The sequence below is a fragment of the Candoia aspera genome, chromosome 4, assembly GCF_035149785.1.
Source record: "Candoia aspera isolate rCanAsp1 chromosome 4, rCanAsp1.hap2, whole genome shotgun sequence".
Classification (NCBI taxonomy): domain Eukaryota; kingdom Metazoa; phylum Chordata; class Lepidosauria; order Squamata; family Boidae; genus Candoia; species Candoia aspera.
Genome location: NC_086156.1, coordinates 116,750,969 through 116,767,688, shown reverse-complemented (window position 1 = coordinate 116,767,688; position 16,720 = coordinate 116,750,969). Strand labels below are relative to the sequence as shown.

At 51.2% G+C, this 16,720-nt stretch overlaps 3 protein-coding genes and 5 non-coding genes across 9 annotated transcripts; 6 read left to right on the top strand and 2 right to left on the bottom strand.

Moving 5' to 3' along the window:
• Positions 1–286: 286 nt before the first annotated feature.
• On the top strand, positions 287–5,229 carry PDZD11 (PDZ domain containing 11). Of its 2 annotated transcripts, XM_063301634.1 has the most exons (7): positions 296–414; positions 993–1,131; positions 1,367–1,450; positions 2,441–2,497; positions 3,175–3,273; positions 3,672–3,732; positions 4,192–5,229. In XM_063301634.1, exons 2-7 carry the CDS (start codon positions 1,033–1,035, stop codon positions 4,224–4,226), a joined length of 435 nt encoding a protein of 144 aa, XP_063157704.1. In that variant the 5' UTR covers positions 296–414; positions 993–1,032; the 3' UTR covers positions 4,227–5,229. The 2 variants fall into 2 exon arrangements, with proteins under 2 accessions (XP_063157705.1, XP_063157704.1); XM_063301635.1 differs by lacking the exon at positions 1,367–1,450 and having other exon boundaries at positions 287–414.
• Positions 5,230–7,432: 2,203 nt separating this feature from the next.
• On the top strand, positions 7,433–7,504 carry TRNAQ-UUG (transfer RNA glutamine (anticodon UUG)). The gene has a single exon. It is a non-coding gene; the product is annotated as a tRNA-Gln (tRNA).
• Positions 7,505–7,976: 472 nt separating this feature from the next.
• TRNAG-GCC (transfer RNA glycine (anticodon GCC)) lies at positions 7,977–8,047 on the top strand. The gene has a single exon. It is a non-coding gene; the product is annotated as a tRNA-Gly (tRNA).
• A 1,101-nt stretch (positions 8,048–9,148) lies between these two features.
• Positions 9,149–9,230, top strand: TRNAS-GCU (transfer RNA serine (anticodon GCU)). The gene has a single exon. It is a non-coding gene; the product is annotated as a tRNA-Ser (tRNA).
• Positions 9,231–9,461: 231 nt separating this feature from the next.
• Positions 9,462–9,543, bottom strand: TRNAL-AAG (transfer RNA leucine (anticodon AAG)). Its single transcript has one exon. It is a non-coding gene; the product is annotated as a tRNA-Leu (tRNA).
• Positions 9,544–9,697: 154 nt separating this feature from the next.
• Positions 9,698–10,228, bottom strand: LOC134497242 (histone H1.01-like). Its single transcript, XM_063302911.1, has one exon. It carries the CDS (start codon positions 10,226–10,228, stop codon positions 9,698–9,700), a length of 531 nt encoding a protein of 176 aa, XP_063158981.1.
• Positions 10,229–12,592: 2,364 nt separating this feature from the next.
• Positions 12,593–12,664, top strand: TRNAD-GUC (transfer RNA aspartic acid (anticodon GUC)). The gene has a single exon. It is a non-coding gene; the product is annotated as a tRNA-Asp (tRNA).
• A 1,128-nt stretch (positions 12,665–13,792) lies between these two features.
• On the top strand, positions 13,793–14,234 carry LOC134497476 (histone H3). The gene has a single exon (XM_063303134.1). The coding sequence runs from the start codon at positions 13,799–13,801 to the stop codon at positions 14,207–14,209; it is 411 nt and encodes a 136-aa protein (XP_063159204.1). The 5' UTR covers positions 13,793–13,798; the 3' UTR covers positions 14,210–14,234.
• The last annotated feature ends 2,486 nt before the right edge of the window (positions 14,235–16,720 follow it).

Below are 16,720 nucleotides of genomic sequence, written 5' to 3'. Positions count from 1 at the left end.
GTCGCCCGCCGCCCGGAAGCGTTGCCATGGCAATCCCCGCAGCGGCGAAGAAGGCGGGGCCGTTTCTTTTTCTCGGCCCCCCTCCGGCAATTCCAACCAATCCGAGCGCCGCCTCTACCGTCAGGCAGAACGCCTAGACCAGTAGCAGAAGGGGATTCCTTTCCCTCTACCTGATTGGGTTGCTGGTGAGAAGGGCCTGCTTGGATTGGGGGAAGGAGAAGAGGGAGGCGGGCCCTCCCCGATTCCTTCGGATCAGCTGGCCAGGCTGGGAGCGGAGGCGGGAGAGTCCCGGTCGCGGCGTCCAGCGGTCGCCGCCCTTGGAAGGCGGGCGTGCCCAGATGGGCTGGCGCCATCCGCGGAAAGAGCACGGCGGATCGTGGCCTTCGGAACTCAAGGCGACTTGACGCCGAGCAGGTCGGGCCTAGGGAAGCTCGGGGCTGCGGCGATTTAAGGGGCGCTCGAGGGAGAGCTTCCTCTTTCTGGCCGGGAATGGGGGAGAAGGGTTTCCAGGCCTTTGGAGCTGACAGCCTTTTCCTGGGAGGCCTTTGGCGCTGCAGCTGAAACAAAACAGCTGCCACCATCTGGAATGACTCTCCTCCTGTTTGCTTTCTCTACAGGTAGTCCTCACTTAACAGCCATTTGTTTAGTGATGGTTCAGACTTACGACGGTGCTGAAAAACTGGCTTGCGACCCATCCTCACGCTTACGGCCTTCGCAGCAGCCCTGTGGTCGTGGTTTGGGCGATTGGCAGATTCCCTTAATGACTGCTTTGCTTAGCAACCAAAATTCCGGTCACCGTTGTGGTCATTAAGTGAGGACTACCTGTAGTTCCCTCCATTTCCTCATTTTTAAGATGGCAAGGGTTTAGGGACAGGGATGCATTCATTCTCTTCTGTAAAAACCCAAAGAACAGCTATGTCTCTGTCTGGAAAAACTGTTAATTAATTATGGGGGAACTTGTAGATGGAAATCTCACTGATGCCTTGTGCTAGGAACCGCTGGCGAGCTTTCACGTTTCTGCACTGAGCCAACATGGATATTGGAGGCAGTAGCCGGATTCCGTATGATGATTATCCTGTGGTCTTCCTCCCCCCCTATGAGAATCCTCCAGCCTGGATCCCCCCTCATGAGGTGCGTAGCTGTAGATTCCCTTCTGTTTCCAGTGGAGATCTACCGTCTTGCTTGGATTTGATATAATGCTGACCTTGCTTTTAAAGGGCCTGAGACATTCTCTGCAGCAAATCCCCAAATTCTGATAACTTTCCACCTGGCAGAACTAGGGAGTGGTGCATGCCAGCAAGGTGTCAGATTTCCAAGAATGGAATTCATCATGCTGTATCTTGGTGTATCCTTTGATTTTCCCTAGAGAATTTACCATTCTGATTACAACAACGAGTTAACGCAGTTCCTGCCTCGCACCATTGTCCTGAAAAAGCCTTCGGGGGCTCAGGTGAGACACAACCCATTCTCAAGGGGGAACCTCTAAGGCATCCTTCCCACACTGATGCTCTCCAACAACTCGCATAATCCCCAGCCATAAGTAATGGGAACTGTAGTACAGCTGGGGGAATAGCACTTTGGTTTTTCATGGACAGTTCTGTTAACTGAAATCCTCTACAAAAATGTTCGTTTTCCTTGGGAGGTGTGGAATTTCTTCTGCAGCGCTACTGGATAGCCGGTCAGTCGACCTTAAAAAGCTTAAGGTTTTGCTGAATTGGGAGGCTGGGTAGAGAGGCCAAAGCAGTTCGGGGGAAAGAAATGTTAGTGGTTACTGAACACTTTGCAAGAAGATTAGGCTGTGTGAATCAGAGTGGGTGGGATAAAAGCGAGCTGAAAATCACTGTGCTTTTCTGCCAATGGGTTGGATTCCCATCTTTCTGGGATCCTGGTCTATTGTATCTCTGAGGAGGGCAGAACTGATAATAACAGTCAAGTGGTGAAGGCACCAGGCTAGAAACCAGAAGACTGAGAGTTCTAGTCCTGCCTTAGGCGTGAAAGCCAGCTGGGTGACCTTGGGCCAGTCCTTGTCTCTCAGCCCAACTCACCTCACAGGGTTGTTGCTGTGGGGGAAATAGGAGGAGGGAGGATTATGAGGTATGTTCACCGCCTTGAGTTATTTATAAAAAACAAGAAAGGCAGGATAAAAAATCTAAAAAACAAAGCCCAATGCTGGCTGGGGAATTCTGGGAGTTGAAGTCCACACATCTTAACGTTGCCAAGGTTGGGAAACACTGTTCCATTATAAAGTGTTGTATTGAGGTTACTTCTGAAAAATAACTAGTGAGATTTGTCATGTACACCCTGACTGTAAAAGCTGTTGGTTGCTGGGCTTCCATGCCAATAAATGGCTGCACAGATCCTTCTTCAACAGCAAATTTGTAGAGCTTTAAAGAAGCAGTGATATTTGCTGCCAACTTTCTTCATTCTTTTTCCTTCATAGCTGGGCTTTAACATCCGAGGTGGCAAAGCTTCTCAGCTGGGTATTTTCATCTCAAAGGTATGGTGTCCTCTTGTTTCACTCCAGGGCTCCTTCCTCCTTAAGCAGCATGTGACATGGGATTTCCAGCCCTGTGTTTGTTGCAGAATCTGCGGCTTGATCCTTTGTCTTCTCTAGCCAGCCGCCAAGGGCCTACCTAGTCATAATCCCATTTCTGTTTAAAAGATTACAATACAGAAGTAGACTGATAAGATCCCATTCTTCTGGGATAGCATCTGTCGGTTTTTCTGTGTGTTTACACAGGAGAAAATACCACGTAGTTCTGTGTGGCTTCCTTCGAAACAAAATTTTAAGTTGCAGCGTGTGAGAGAATTCATCAGAAAGACTGAAACTAAAATGGAATGTATGGAGCCAGATGTAACTTGTTTAGCTGTTTCCAACATGTTTTAGGTTGTAAAATAAGTGGTAGGATGGCTTTCTGGTCTTTTCAATCCCACTTCCATTATTTTGCTTCAATCCAAATCTTTTTTCTTCTGCGCTTCCATTTTTCTGGGCAAAGGGAACAATACAATGCACTGGCCTTCCCCCTAAACTTGTCCCCGTCCCCCCGATGGATTTTGAACTATAACATCTGTCATCCCTATTTGTCATCTAAAGTATTTGGACTGCCCAGGTTGGGGAAAAGGCTGTCTGACAATTGTCTTTGCTGTGGTGATCTCTTATTTGTTCCGTGCTAGGTGATCCCGGATTCTGACGCTCATCGAGCCGGGTTGCAGGAGGGAGATCAGGTCCTGGCCGTGAATGATGTGGACTTCCAAGACATTGAGCACAGCAAGGTGAGTGGTAGCTTCCCACTGGGTGGAGAGTTTGGATGTTGGACTTGGCCCTCAGCCAAAGGAGGTCCCAAATGGCTAATCATGCTCCCTCAGCCCAGCCTGTCCCACAGGTACAATGATGTCCAGTGGTGCAAAGGTGGGGTATAAATCAATGTTTGCAGGAATTGTCCCAGCACATCTTCTGGACAGCAGGCTGGGGAAGGGAAGGCTGACCTTGCTGAAATGCCAAATCGCGTGTTCCTTGCTGAAATGCAGCCACTAAGTAGCTGGGTGGAAGTTGTTCTGAACCTTTTAGGGTTCCCCCACTTGAATTCCATCAAGGAAACAGAGAATTGACATAACACGACAGTCCTGTTTGCTGCTGTTGAGGATTCAGCATTTTTTCCCCTCTCCCCCAGGCTGTGGAGATCTTGAAAACAGCTCGGGAGATCATTATGAGAGTCCGTTTCTTCCCTTACAGTAAGTACTGCTGCCACTTTTTGGGGGGAAGAATGCACCTTTTTAAAATGAAAGTGTATTGTGTGATTCACAGTCTCACGAAATTCCTAGTTGTGAATGTGCCCCTTTTTACAAGAGGCTTTACGGGATCCCTTCTGGACTTAGGGGAAAAGAGGAATCTATTGGATATTCATATCACTGGGAAGGATTACAGGCCTAGTAGGTTTTAGGAACATTCTAGGAAAATTGACAGAAGAGATTCTGTGCCAGGCTGTGATGGGGGAATGGAAGCTCTGTGCCCACTGTGGAATGCCAGTTCCTGGAAGCCATAGCAAAGGAGGGCTTTTGACCTCGCCCCCATCTGGTGAACTTCACGCTGACCTCTGTCCACCAGAAGCAGGCTGTCGGGCTTTTCATTCTGACTCAACGGGGCTGTCTGAGATTCTGGGCTTCATTTCTGTTTCTTCCCTTCCCTTCCAGATTACCAGAGGCAGAAGGAGAGAACCGTTCACTAGACATTCCATCCCAGTTTCCACCTTCCCTTTGCAGAGAGCTTGCCAACTTCCAGCCAATTCTCATTTTTAATTGCTTTTTGTAATTCTGGGCTTTGTTATGAAGCGCACTCTGTTATAAAGCACACTCTTTTATTCTATTTTATTTATAAGTCCCACTGAGGGCCCAAAAAGTTTTTTGGGTGCCAAAAGGAAAAGAGAAAAGAGTTCCCCTCTGGTCAGATGCATCGTGGAATCTCTACAAAGGAAGACAGAGCTAAATTTTCATTTTACTTCCTCTGCTTCATGCTGTGGACCAAAAGATGAGGGCTCTCCGACTGATCCAGAAGGAGATATCGATGGCTAAAGATGCCATGTCCCTGTGGAATTGCAATCCTTTTTTTTTTTGGTCTCCCAGAATTGGAAGAGGAGCAACCATCTGTCTCAAAAGGAGCAGATCAGCTGTTTGGCTCAAAACTCTTGGACATCGGAGGCCTGTGGGGCAGGCTCGTGGCACAGCCTGCCACAAACATCTGCCCTGTGCCCTGTTGCTTTGAAAGGGGTGATTCCGGTTCCCTTGTTCAAAGCAGGAATGCTCCTTTGCCTCTGCTGTTGCATATGCTCTTCCAAAGTGGGATTAGGGTTGTTTTCTTTCAGGGAAGATGATTACGTGGTGCTTCTGTCCTTTGTCATTAAGGTGTTAATGGAAGGGAGGTGCCTTCCTTAGCAAAGGATTCACCTGCTTCCCCTCCTTTCTCTTTGGCCTTTGATCCACCCAAATGAGGGCAGCCGGAAAGGCCACCCCTGCAGACACACAGGGCAAGCAGCCATAGATTCCGGTGCTTGAAACTTGCAACACAGCCTTCGCAGAAACAGGTTTTTAATCCTCCAATGTCCGCTTTTGTCTGACTACTTCAAAGCTGAGTTGTCTTGGGACCTGCAACCTTCTGTGCCTTGAGTTTGATTTTTCCATCATGGCCCTGGTTTTGGATAAGTTTCCATCTCTAATAAAATATTCCTATCACGCAATGACTGATATATTGCGCTGAGAAGCAGGTGTCTTCCAATGTCACATCCCCTTTCTACCTCTCCATCAGAGATGTTGCTTTAACCATGGCTAAGTAGGAGTGATGTCTTAAAAAAACAGCTTTTCTCCTGGTTCCAGAACCGGAGTGCAAGCTGGGGAAAAACTTGCTCAGCCGGTGATGACAACTTGTTCAGTGAAGTTTCCAAGGCTTTGGTGCACAGCAGGAAGAAAATTAGATGGTCCACTCCAAATTGGCTTTGAGTGGGAGGGGAACGTATTTCCTTGAAAGCAGTGCAACTGTAAAGGGGTCAGGAGCAGCTGGGATGCTGCCTTGTTTTGAAAGATTCCAGCAACAGCAAGCAAAGTCACTCTGAAGCCTCTTTCTAGCAAGGCAAGGCATGTCTGCCTTCAGCTGGAGAGAGACTTGGACATCTGGGTGTGTGAAAGGTTCCAACGAAGAAAAAAAAGGGTTTTCTTCCTGCACAGAAGTTTCTATTTTTTAAAATGGTCTGCTCTGGTTAAAGCAATTGCAGACAGTGTTTCTCAACCTTAGCAACCTTAAGATGGGTGGGCTTCAACTCCCAGGATTCCCCAGCCAGCCTTGCTGGGGAATTCTGGGAGTTGAAGTCCACCCATCTTCAAGCTGCCAAGGTTGAGAAACACTGCTTTAGCACCTCTTGCACCAAGCCGGAAGCTGGACTTGACGACTTGTACAGCCCCTTCCGGTTTTATGATTCCACCACCTATATCTTTAAGAACCTGTTAGGTAAAGCACATTATTTACTCAGCTGAGTGATCTACAGCAGTTTGCCAGCCATGCTTTTCAGCAGGGTGGGACTGGATTCCTGGACCTTATTCCCAGCCTTTGTCTCTATTGAAGGTGAAAGGTGAAACTCGTTCCCCTTGCTGGCTGGGGAATCCTGGGAGTTGAAGTCCACCCATCTTAAGGTTGCTAAGGTTGAGAAACTGCAAGTTTGATGTGGAAGGTGGCTCCAGACAACAAGCAAAACTTGGTTTTTTGTGGCTTGGGGTGATTTGGACACCCAGTGCTTTAGGCCACGTAATGGCCCAATGTCACGTGTGAGATGGGATTCATTCAACCTGTCCCATGAACACAGTGTGATTATTCCTCAGTAAAAGCAGTCAGCCTACTTACATAGCCATCCATCCAAGTGATGCCCTAACAATTGATTTTGGAGCCCGTCATTTACAAATCTGATTTCAAACTAGTGACCAATAAGCTGTGACGGAGGCTGGTGAACACGGTGACCTTGGGAAATGCTTCACTTTCTGTGTAAGCTGAGTCAACGCGGGTTGAGCAAACGTGGCTCAGTGTGATATATGAGCTCGGCTAGTGCTCCGGTGTGCTAGATATCGCCCTGCGGGAAGTAGCTATTCCAAGTATTTGGATTGCTCTAAAACCTTAAAATGGGCTGCTGCTGAGTTACTAGAAGTCGAGAACGCTGGGTGTGTTCACACAATGCAATACAGTTGGGGCGCTAACCCAAGTTCTGTTCGCCCCACAAGGCAATCTAAGGTAACCAAACCGGTTGGACCGGACCACCGTGATAAGCCACAGGGACTCCCAACCTACAAAACGGGAATCCAATCTATGCTCGTGCGGCCAGAAGATTTGGGGCCAGAGTTCAGCATTTTGTGCGAACCTAGCCCATGTGTAAAAATGCAACTATGGAATACTCCTCTTTACCACTGCCTCACCTTTCTCCCCTTTCCTGCTAAAGGCCTGCTTTCAGAGAGGCTAAGGGTTGACCCCATTCCATCCATGTCAAAGGTGTGGGCTTTTATGTCAGCTAGCGATTCACCGGTAATCCAAAACACTGGTTGACCATTGCGCCACGCCAGCCTTTTTTCCAACCACACCCTTTTCCCCCCAAAGTCACCCTTCCAGTTCAGCAGCAACCGGCAAGACAACCAGGACTGGGATCTCCAGGTGGTCTCCCATCTGGGCTCTAACCAGTCAGCAGCTCCCTGGGGATCAGCCTGGTCCCCATGGGGCTGCCACCTGCTGAGGCCAAGCCCGGAAAAGCGATGCACTCCTGGCAATGTGCAGCTGCCTGCTCGGTTCTTCCCCAGGCGCCTCTCTGTGTTCCGGGATGCAGCCAGAACGTGGGAAGCAAGCGAGCAACGGAAGGCAGGCGGGCAGGGCCTCAATTGCGGCCGAGCAGAAGACCAGATTGCTGCTGGTTCCATGGTGTAATGGTTAGCACTCTGGACTTTGAATCCAGCGATCCGAGTTCAAATCTCGGTGGAACCTGCTTTTGGGCTCCGCTTCCGGAGGAGAGTGGGAGGTGGTGTACCTTTCTCACCCGCCCCCTCCTCAAGCCCCTTTTGCTGCCCGCTGCAAGCCCGTTTCACCCGCAGCGTGGTGGAGGGGGCCCCCCCGGGGGGACTTTCAGGCAGTGTTTCTCAACCTTGGCAACTGGAAGCTGGGTGGACTTCAACTCCCAGAATTCCCCAGCCAGCTGGCTGGGGAATTCTGGGAGTTGAAGTCCACCCAGCTTCCAGTTGCCAAGGTTGAGAAACACTGCCTGAAATGGCAGGCAGGCTGGGCCGCTGCTCCTGCTCTCGGGGAGACCCAATGGCCAGAGTTGGCGGGAAGGGAGCCCAGCAAGGGATGTGCCAGAGGAGGCTTCCAGGGCAGGAGGAGAAGGGAGAGTTTTGGGGAGCGCAGCGCACCCCCCTTTTAGGCACACACTACCAACCAGGAGAGAGACCTCCCTGCCGGCGCATTGGTGGTTCAGTGGTAGAATTCTCGCCTGCCACGCGGGAGGCCCGGGTTCGATTCCCGGCCAATGCAAGGCGCTCCTTTTGAGCCGCCCCCTTCCCCGCAAAAGTCCTCGGACTCTTCTCCCAGGGAGGACAAACGCTCTTCGCGGATTCCCCCGCCGCTTTCGTTTTGCAAATCCCAAGACCGGATATTGGCTTCCCTTTCCCATTAAAGGGCTCTTTTCCCCTTCCAACCGCTGCTGGCGGCCGAGCAGGCAGCGAGCCGGCCTGAACGGGCAGCCCGGCTGCGGCGGCGGCGGCGGCGCCTGCGTTTTCCTTCCACCGGCCTTGCTCTCCCGCGGAAGATCCCCCGATCCCTTTGCACGGCCCGTCGTGCAAATCGGGCCTCTTGCACGCTTGCGGATGCTAACAGCCCCAAAGGCGTGCAAGGTTTTGTGGCTCTCCGCGGAAGACGTCTACGATCCAAGTGTCTTTAGTCACCTTTGCAAACGAGAGAGGAAGTTCTCCCTCCGGTTCCTTCCTCCCCCATTTCCACTTCAGCGGGGACTAGCGGGGCGCCCCGAGTTTGGCGTGGAGCCGATGAAAACCTGGTCCCTGAATTTGGGAGGGAGACTAACTTTGCAACGTGGCTTTTTGCCCACCTGGAAACACGAATCACACAGCCACGCAGGCAAAAACAAAAGCCTTTATTAAGGGGTGTGTGTCAAGTCCTTTTATGGGGCACAGAGGCAAATGACACATTCATCTGGTGTTCGTGGTAGGTCACGAAGCGAGTAACCAAACGATAAAAGGCATTGATTCCACGCAAGAACTGAACAATAGAAAACATGGATTCTAGGTAACATTGCAGAAGGGGCAAATTTCACTCCCTTTCCCAGCCGGGCTTGTATCGTCTTAAAACCGGCCAGCGTGTTCGAGGGCTTTCGGAATACGCCCCCTGTCGTTTGGCTGCTGAAAAGGCGAGTTTTTGCACGTAAAAGGAAGAAAGGGGTTTGGGCGAAAGGAAAACATGGTTTCCCGAACTTCAGAAGCAGGCATGGATGCCATGCTAAAATGCTAATATCGCCGTTATTGGAAAGCTAACAAGGAAGGCTAAACATTGCAGGTGACAGGTAAAAATTTACGCGAGTGGAGCTGGGCAGGGGAAAACCGGGGCCGCTGCTCCGCAGGCGACGAGGTGGCCGAGTGGTTAAGGCGATGGACTGCTAATCCATTGTGCTCTGCACGCGTGGGTTCGAATCCCATCCTCGTCGGCGCTGGGGACGTTAGGAAAATACGCGCTTCCGTTTTGTTTCCGGCGGTCAGGAAGGGGCGGCGCTCGATACCCGCACGCGGCTCCCTCGGGCGATTCCTTTTACGGCGCGTCGCACCTGGCGGGGTGCACCTGCCCGTCCCTCCCCAGAGGCGGGGAAGTCACGTTCGGTGTACGAGTAAAAGCATAAGCGCGCCTTGAGCGCGCCGCAGGCCGGCGAGAAAAGGGGTTCTGGCAGCGGTGGGATTCGAACCCACGCCCCCGAAGAGACTGGAGCCTTAATCCAGCGCCTTAGACCGCTCGGCCACGCTACCTTCCCGCGGCCCTCCCTGCCCAACCCTCCCACCAAAACAGGCGGACGGAGGCGGGCTCCTCCGGCCGGCGAGCGCAGCTCTCTCCAGGACGGTCTGGGTGGCTCTTAAAAGAGCCGTTGGGTGGGAAGCGGCGGCGGCGCCGCCGGGCGCAGCCTCACTTCTTCCTGGGGGCGGGCTTGGCCTTCGCTTTCGCCTTCAGGGGCTTCGCGGCCTTGGACTTTTTGGCCGCCGCGGCGGGCTTCTTGGCGCTCTTCCTCGCCTTCTTGGCGGCGGCTGCTGCGGAGGGCTTCTTGGTGCTCCTGGCAGCCGCCGCCGGCTGCTGCGGCGGGGGCTTCCTCCGGGCCGCCGGCGCCGCCGCCTTGTCCCTGGAGCCCGCCTGCTTGCGGTTGAGCTTGAAGGAGCCCGAGGCGCCCGTGCCCTTGGTCTGCAGCAGCGCCCCTTTGGTCACCAGGCTCCGCAGGCCCAGCTTGATGCGGCCGTTGTTCTTCTCCACGTCGTAGCCGGAGGCCGCCAGCGACTTCTTCAGCGCGGCCAGCGAGATGCCGCCGCGCTCCTTGCAGGCCGTCACCGCCTGCATCAGCAGCTCCGTCACGCTGGGGCCCGACGGCTTCCGCGACTTCGCCGCGCCCCCCGCCGCCTTCTTGGCCGGAGCCTTGGCCGCCACAGCCGGCGCTACCTCAGCCATCACCAACCGCCCGCCGAACCCGAACTCGGGCTGGGCGCCCGCCGCGCCTGCTATTTATAGCGGAGGTTGCGCTCTGATTGGTCCGTTTCGCAAGGGGCTTGAGCCTTCTAAACGCTCCTTCGCGAGCTTGCGTTTCTCAAGCCTTCGGTGGATTCAGATTGCTCGAAGCCCCCTTTCGCGGATCTTTCTGGTTCCTGGTAGGATCGATGAGGAGGAGGATGACTCTTTCCAGCGTCCGGACGTTCACGCTTGGGCGAAGTAAATCAATTCCGGCAAAGAGAAAGAAGCCCAACCACCGCTTGCTCTTTCTGCTCGCCAATTTGTAAACTTCTGCTTTTCTTTGGAAATAACAGATCTTCGTTTCCGCCGCTCTTCGTGGCCGTTCTTGAAGACGCTGCTCTGAAGGGTGCGCATCTTGCAGGCGAGGAAAGGAACATTTCTGGCTGAAAACTCCACGGTAATCTCCCAGATTGTTGGCTCAAGTAACACACATAGCGAAGACCTCCATCAGTCTCGAAGGTCCTGGGGTCGGTTGTTGTTTATTCGTTTAGTCACTTCCGACTCTTCGTGACTTCATGGACCAGCCCACTCCAGAGCTTCCTGTCGGTCAACACCCCCAGCTCCCCCAGGGACGAGTCTGTCCCCTCTAGAATATCATCCACCCACCCTGCCCTTGGTCGGCCCCTCTTCCTTTTGCCCTCCACTCTCCCCAGCATCAGCATCTTCTCCAGGGTGTCCTGTCTTCTCATTATGTGGCCAAAGTATTTCAGTTTTGCCTTTAATACCATTCCCTCAAGTGAGCAGTCTGGCTTTATTTCCTGGAGGATGGACTGGTTGGATCTTCTGGCAGTCCAAGGCACTCTCAGAATTGTCCTCCAACACCACAGTTCAAAAGCATCGATCTTCCTTCTCTCAGCCTTCCTTATGGGGTCGGTACTTATTGTAAACTAAACACGCTTCTTGCAAATGTGTCCAGGCTGTCACATCACGGCTTGGTCATCAGTGATCCCTCTTCCAAACCGCCTGGCTTTAACCTGCCTCCCTCTGTCTGCATGAAATGGAATAGAATCGGATGCGAGTGCCTCTGCTCTGCATCAACGGGGCTGGAAAGATTCCCCTTGTTGTGACCGTGGTGCGGAGATGCGAACTTTGAAGCACACTGCGTGAGACTGCCCACGACGCGCGTCCCCCGGCTGCTTAGAAGACCTGCCCGAAGCAACACCGGAAACCATCGCCTGGATAGCTGAACTGGACATCCAGTTGCGAGGCTACTGCCGTACCCCCTCAGAAATTCTGCATATAATTATGTGGACTGCGTGTATATATTTGCCTTTTGTCATGTGCTCATCATACGCTACATATATATTCTTGTAAAGACGAACAGAGAATTTAAAAAAAGCCATTGATCCTGAATACTGTTATTCTGAACAAACAGTTCCCATCAGGCATCGGTAGCCATCGGAAAAAAAAAAGAGAGGATGCACTTTACATGGTTTTGAGAATAATTTTAGGGTTAGAAAACTCAGCATCTTTGGACCAAAGATGTTTGTTCTGAAGCCTCCCCCAAAATACACCGGTTTTAGTAGGGATGGTATTTCTTTATTTACTGATTTGGACCTGCACCCCATTTTTCTAGTAATAAAAGAGTTTGCTACCTTTAAAAGAGAAATGCCCTCTTTGGATTTAAGTTAAGCTTCCTCTTGGACTCCATTATCAAGAGTAGATAATGGTTGCATTCTGACTGTTTCCTGGGAGTTAGGAAACAGGGAGGGAAGAGGGAGCTGTCTGCAGACGAAGGGCCCCCAACTCCAAAGTCACAGGGCATGCCCTAGTTGCTTTCATGCTGATGCTCAGGAGCAGAGCGATGAGATAGCCTAAGTCAGCAATTTGTGTGTCCAGTGGAGGTTCCTCCAGCTTCACCTTTGCTGCACCTCCCAACAGAAGGACCCTAATCGTTGTAAAAAGGTGTCCCCGAGACCCAGCTTTGTCAGATGCCCCAGAAGTTAGTAAAAACTTCTAAGGGATGCTGGAAAAGTAGCCCAGTTGGGCTCTCCCCATTTCAGGGCATTTTGGCCAGACAGAGAGCCCAACTCCACACTGGAGACTTCCTTTCTTCCCTATACAGCAAATTTTGCATTTGTCTAGAAGTCAGACCAAAGCAGTTAAGGAAAGTCAGTATTTGGATGGGAAACACGCGGTTGGCGAACCCAAAAGATATCCGGGAAGAAGGCTGCGGAAATCGCTTCCGTGCTGATGGGAAGAAAACGGCTCACGGAGCCACCCAAAAAAGAGATTTTAAACCGATCGTTCGCTTCTCGCTCCGTGTCCTGAAAGCGGGCAGGCGAGGGACCGTTACCAGCGGCCTCCTCGTTAGTATAGTGGTAAGTATCCCCGCCTGTCACGCGGGAGACCGGGGTTCGATTCCCCGACGGGGAGAAAGCGGAGATCTTTTTAAAAACGGATTCCTCGCAATTTGGAGTTAATGGAAACGCACCGAGTTTCGAGGCTGGATGAGGAAAATGAACGCCGTTAAAGGGCGGCCGCTTCATGCTATGGATGGGGGGCGCGACGCGATTAAATCTATGGGAGAGCGCCAGAGGCCACGCCCCCAGGTGTAAAAGGCTGGGTGGCGTCATTGAAACGAGCCTCCCACGCGTGGGGCTCGGTTGTTGGTGGCTTCGTCGATCGCCGTCGCTTTTTCCCGGGATGTTTCTTAGATATCCGCGCTGTAAAAACCAAGTCCATTGCTGGAGACCAAGGCAACTTCTCAGCCTTGGGAATTTACCTCTTGAAGTGCATTTCGTGCCTGGCAAGAAAAGAGCCGGTGATGGTGGGGTCCAAACCCGAAGGCCCGAAACGAGGGGAGCCCCGTGGCAGCGCCTTGCCCCGCAGCTGCCTGCTTCTCTTTCCTGTTTAAAGAAACCCGGGATTGTTTAGCTTGGCTGTTCCTCTGCCGACCTGACGTGTGCGAACCTGCATCGTGTCAACCTATTCCATTTAATGGCCCTTCCTTTCCAAGTAGTACTATACTACTACCGCCTTTACTTATTTAGTATTAACTACTGCCTTCCTATGACTGGATAAAATTGGGGGCATGACCTAACGAGCCAAGCGCGCCCCAGCGCGGAATATTTAAACAAAAATCATTTTTCTCAGGAGAAAAATCTTACCTTTAGGGAGCATTAAGGGAAGACTGCGTACTAAAGCACCATGATTCGTGTTCTTTTTAAATGACCTAGTATGTAGGCTCACTTACCAGTAGAATTTACTGAGAATCTTATTTTATTCTTCGTGTAATTGGGCCATTAACCAAAAGACTTAGCTGTTGCGCATTCATCAGCAACCCCGAAAAAAGGTAGCCCGGTGCAAAGCAGGCTTACGAAGCCGCGTTTCTGCCAATCGCCTCCGATCATTGCAGGGCGCGGAAGATTTAAATTCAGCAAGTGATTGGCTGAAAGCAACAGCCAATCAAAACAGAGGAAGCACTGTATAAATAGCGCGCCAGTCGCGGCTTCTTTTTGATTCTCGTGGCGGGAGAGGCTGTGGTCGCGCTTCTGTCTCCGGGTTGTAATGGCTCGCACGAAGCAGACGGCTCGCAAGTCCACCGGCGGGAAGGCGCCCCGCAAGCAGCTGGCCACGAAGGCGGCGCGGAAGAGCGCGCCGGCCACGGGCGGCGTGAAGAAGCCGCACCGCTACCGGCCCGGCACGGTGGCGCTGCGCGAGATCCGCCGCTACCAGAAGTCGACGGAGCTGCTGATCCGCAAGCTGCCCTTCCAGCGGCTGGTGCGCGAGATCGCGCAGGACTTCAAGACCGACCTGCGCTTCCAGAGCTCGGCCGTGATGGCGCTGCAGGAGGCGAGCGAGGCCTACCTGGTGGGGCTCTTCGAGGACACCAACCTGTGCGCCATCCATGCCAAGCGCGTCACCATCATGCCCAAGGATATCCAGCTGGCCCGCCGCATCCGCGGGGAGCGGGCTTAATAAGCAGGTTCCTTTCCTTTGTTTAAAAAAAGGCTCTTTTAAGAGCCATCAAATCCTCCCAAAAAGTGCTGGAACCCATGATACGAATTGCGCTTGCGCTGTTCTCAAGATAACGCTACGAAGCACTTACAACCCTGTCAAGAAAATGTGTGTGACTGCGCGGGCTTGGGCGCCTTGACCGCCTACACTATCAGCTCGGATCCCGCAGTAAGGCCGTGAGTTCCGCACGCTCAAATAATAGCTTTATGCAAATGAAGTCTTCGGGCACTTACTTGGCTATTGGCTGTGGGAAGAAGGTGCCGCGGGACGAATTTTCAAACATTGAGTTTCTATTGGCTAGGAGAAACGTCTCTATTGGTTGTGCTGGAAAGTCGTACTTTCATTGGTTATCAGTTTAAATGGGTATCCAATGAATGTTGCCAATTTGAAACCAACAAAAGATAGGACTAATAGAAAACTGCTGCCGCTAGCTCAGGGGTTCATGCTGCCTGGAGGATTCTGGGAGTTGAAGTCCACACAGCTTAAAGTGACCGAGGTTGAGGAACAGCTGAATATCTAAAATGTGTGCCAGAATATATATTTTTTGAGAGGTGGGATAAGAGAAGTTATGTTTTAGATTATGTTCTCATGCTTAAAGTGCCAATTCAGTCACCTTTTTCTTTGCCCAATTTTTTGTTGAATTTCCTTTAGCTTGACTCCTGTGTTCTTCATTGATAAATGGGTACTTTCAAGGTCCCTTCCCTTAAATGCTGTATTCTAGCAGGACCTAGGTCTTCTCCGTGGCTGCCCCTACCCTGTTGACCACCCTTTCCCCTGAGATCGGGCAGGGTCCCACCCTCCTGGCCTCGAAGATCTGGCTCTTCCCAGAGGCACTGGGGTAGGATGAGGCCGGGACCCAGCAGGAAAAGAGGAAAGAACAGGATTCCTTTGCAGGGACAACAGGAAGGTGCTCGGGATTTTGCATCCCCCAGAGCCTTGTCCTGGAGAACTGGGACCAGGGAAAACGAAGTTTGCGCCCTTGGACACAGACGTTATAGAGAAACGCATGAAAGCAGATGGGGTCATCTGGGTCTTTGATCACTTGGGGATCTTCAAAGTTAAGAGATTATTTTGTAGATGAAGCAACTCCAGATATCAGCAGGGGGGCGCCTCAAGGGTCCAGTTGATGGGCTGCAGCTCTTGAGAAACAAGTCAAAAAGAGTCTACAGGTAGTCCTCGCTTAACAACCATTTCTTTAGTGATGGTTAGGACTTACAATGGTGCTAAAAAAACCAGACTTATGACCAGTCCTCACACTAGTGACCGTTGCAGTGTCCAGAGTCACGATTCAAGCACTTGGCAGCTGGTTCACATTTATGACCATCGCAGCATCACATGGCCACGCGATCGCCATTTTGACCTTCCCGGCTGGCTTCTGGTGAGCAAAACCAATGGGGAATCATGTGATTCACTTAACAACCATGTGGTTCACTTAACACCTGTGATTTCCTTCATGATTACTGCAAAAGTCAAAATCTAGTCAGATTTGCTTAATGACCAATTTGCTTAGCAACCAAAATTCTGGTCCCAGTTGTGATCATTAAGAGGACTACCGTAGATGCTTCTGCTTAAATCTGCTAAACTTGGATCAGCATTTTCTTGAGACACAGACAAGGAACTAAGAGGAAGAACACCACCAGGCCCTGGAAGACTCTGCTAGGGAGTGGATCAAAAAAATCAAAATGGCTGGCTGCATCTGTGCTACCCGAGCCCTGCCACTTTTCACTAGCATTGCAGGTAGGTAAAAAGGGGCAGACTTTGATTGCATAGTCACAGCAGCCATCTTGACTTATTTGGACTGCCCAGAGTTCCCCAATGGGGGGGGATAAATTAATAAATTTGACCTTCAAAATCTCTGCTAGCTGCACTATGAAGGGAATCTTACAGCATGGAAAAGTATGAATACCCTCAATATCTATTATTATTAGATTTATATCCAGCCTTTTATTTTGAACAAGGCAGCAAACTAAGGCTCCCTCCTGTTTTCTCCACAACAACCCTGCGATGTGGGGAGTTTCCATTGCTAATTACCATGCAACTTCCATCAATATAAACGGAGTTCAAACCATCAGGGTAACCGAGTTCAAGTATTGATACTGTACCACACTATGCAGAAATATACAATCACATAATTTTAACCAAGAATTAATGAAGGCCGAAATAAAGGATAATCTGTTGCTGAGCAATGTTCGGTAGGTCCCTGGCAGGAGCATGCCTGTGGAAAGAGGAGACACCGCTGAAGCTCCCCGCTCCAAGACTGTAAAACAATCAGCCCCTCTTGAGAGTAGAACGGAAGCCTAATTGACTTCCTGTTTCTTGCAATCATTGATTAAGTGTGGTTCAGAATTTCCCCAGATGGCTGGGGAATTCTGGGAGTTGAAGTCCACACAGCTTGAAGTTCCCAAGGTTGAGAAACCTTGGTCTCAGTAGAGGATTTCCGTGTCTTTCCTCCTAATTTTCGACAGCTAAACA

Excerpts from the sequence above, each read along its gene's own strand:
- PDZD11 (XM_063301634.1), top strand. The coding sequence starts at position 1,033 with ATGGATATTGGAGGCAGTAGCCGGATTCCGTATGATGATTATCCTGTG. Across the intron at positions 1,132-1,366 it reads CCTGGATCCCCCCTCATGAG|AGAATTTACCATTCTGATTA; the intron begins GTGCGTAGCTGT and ends GATTTTCCCTAG. Across the intron at positions 3,274-3,671 it reads AAGACATTGAGCACAGCAAG|GCTGTGGAGATCTTGAAAAC; the intron begins GTGAGTGGTAGC and ends CCTCTCCCCCAG.
- LOC134497242 (XM_063302911.1), bottom strand. The coding sequence starts at position 10,228 with ATGGCTGAGGTAGCGCCGGCTGTGGCGGCCAAGGCTCCGGCCAAGAAG.
- LOC134497476 (XM_063303134.1), top strand. The coding sequence starts at position 13,799 with ATGGCTCGCACGAAGCAGACGGCTCGCAAGTCCACCGGCGGGAAGGCG.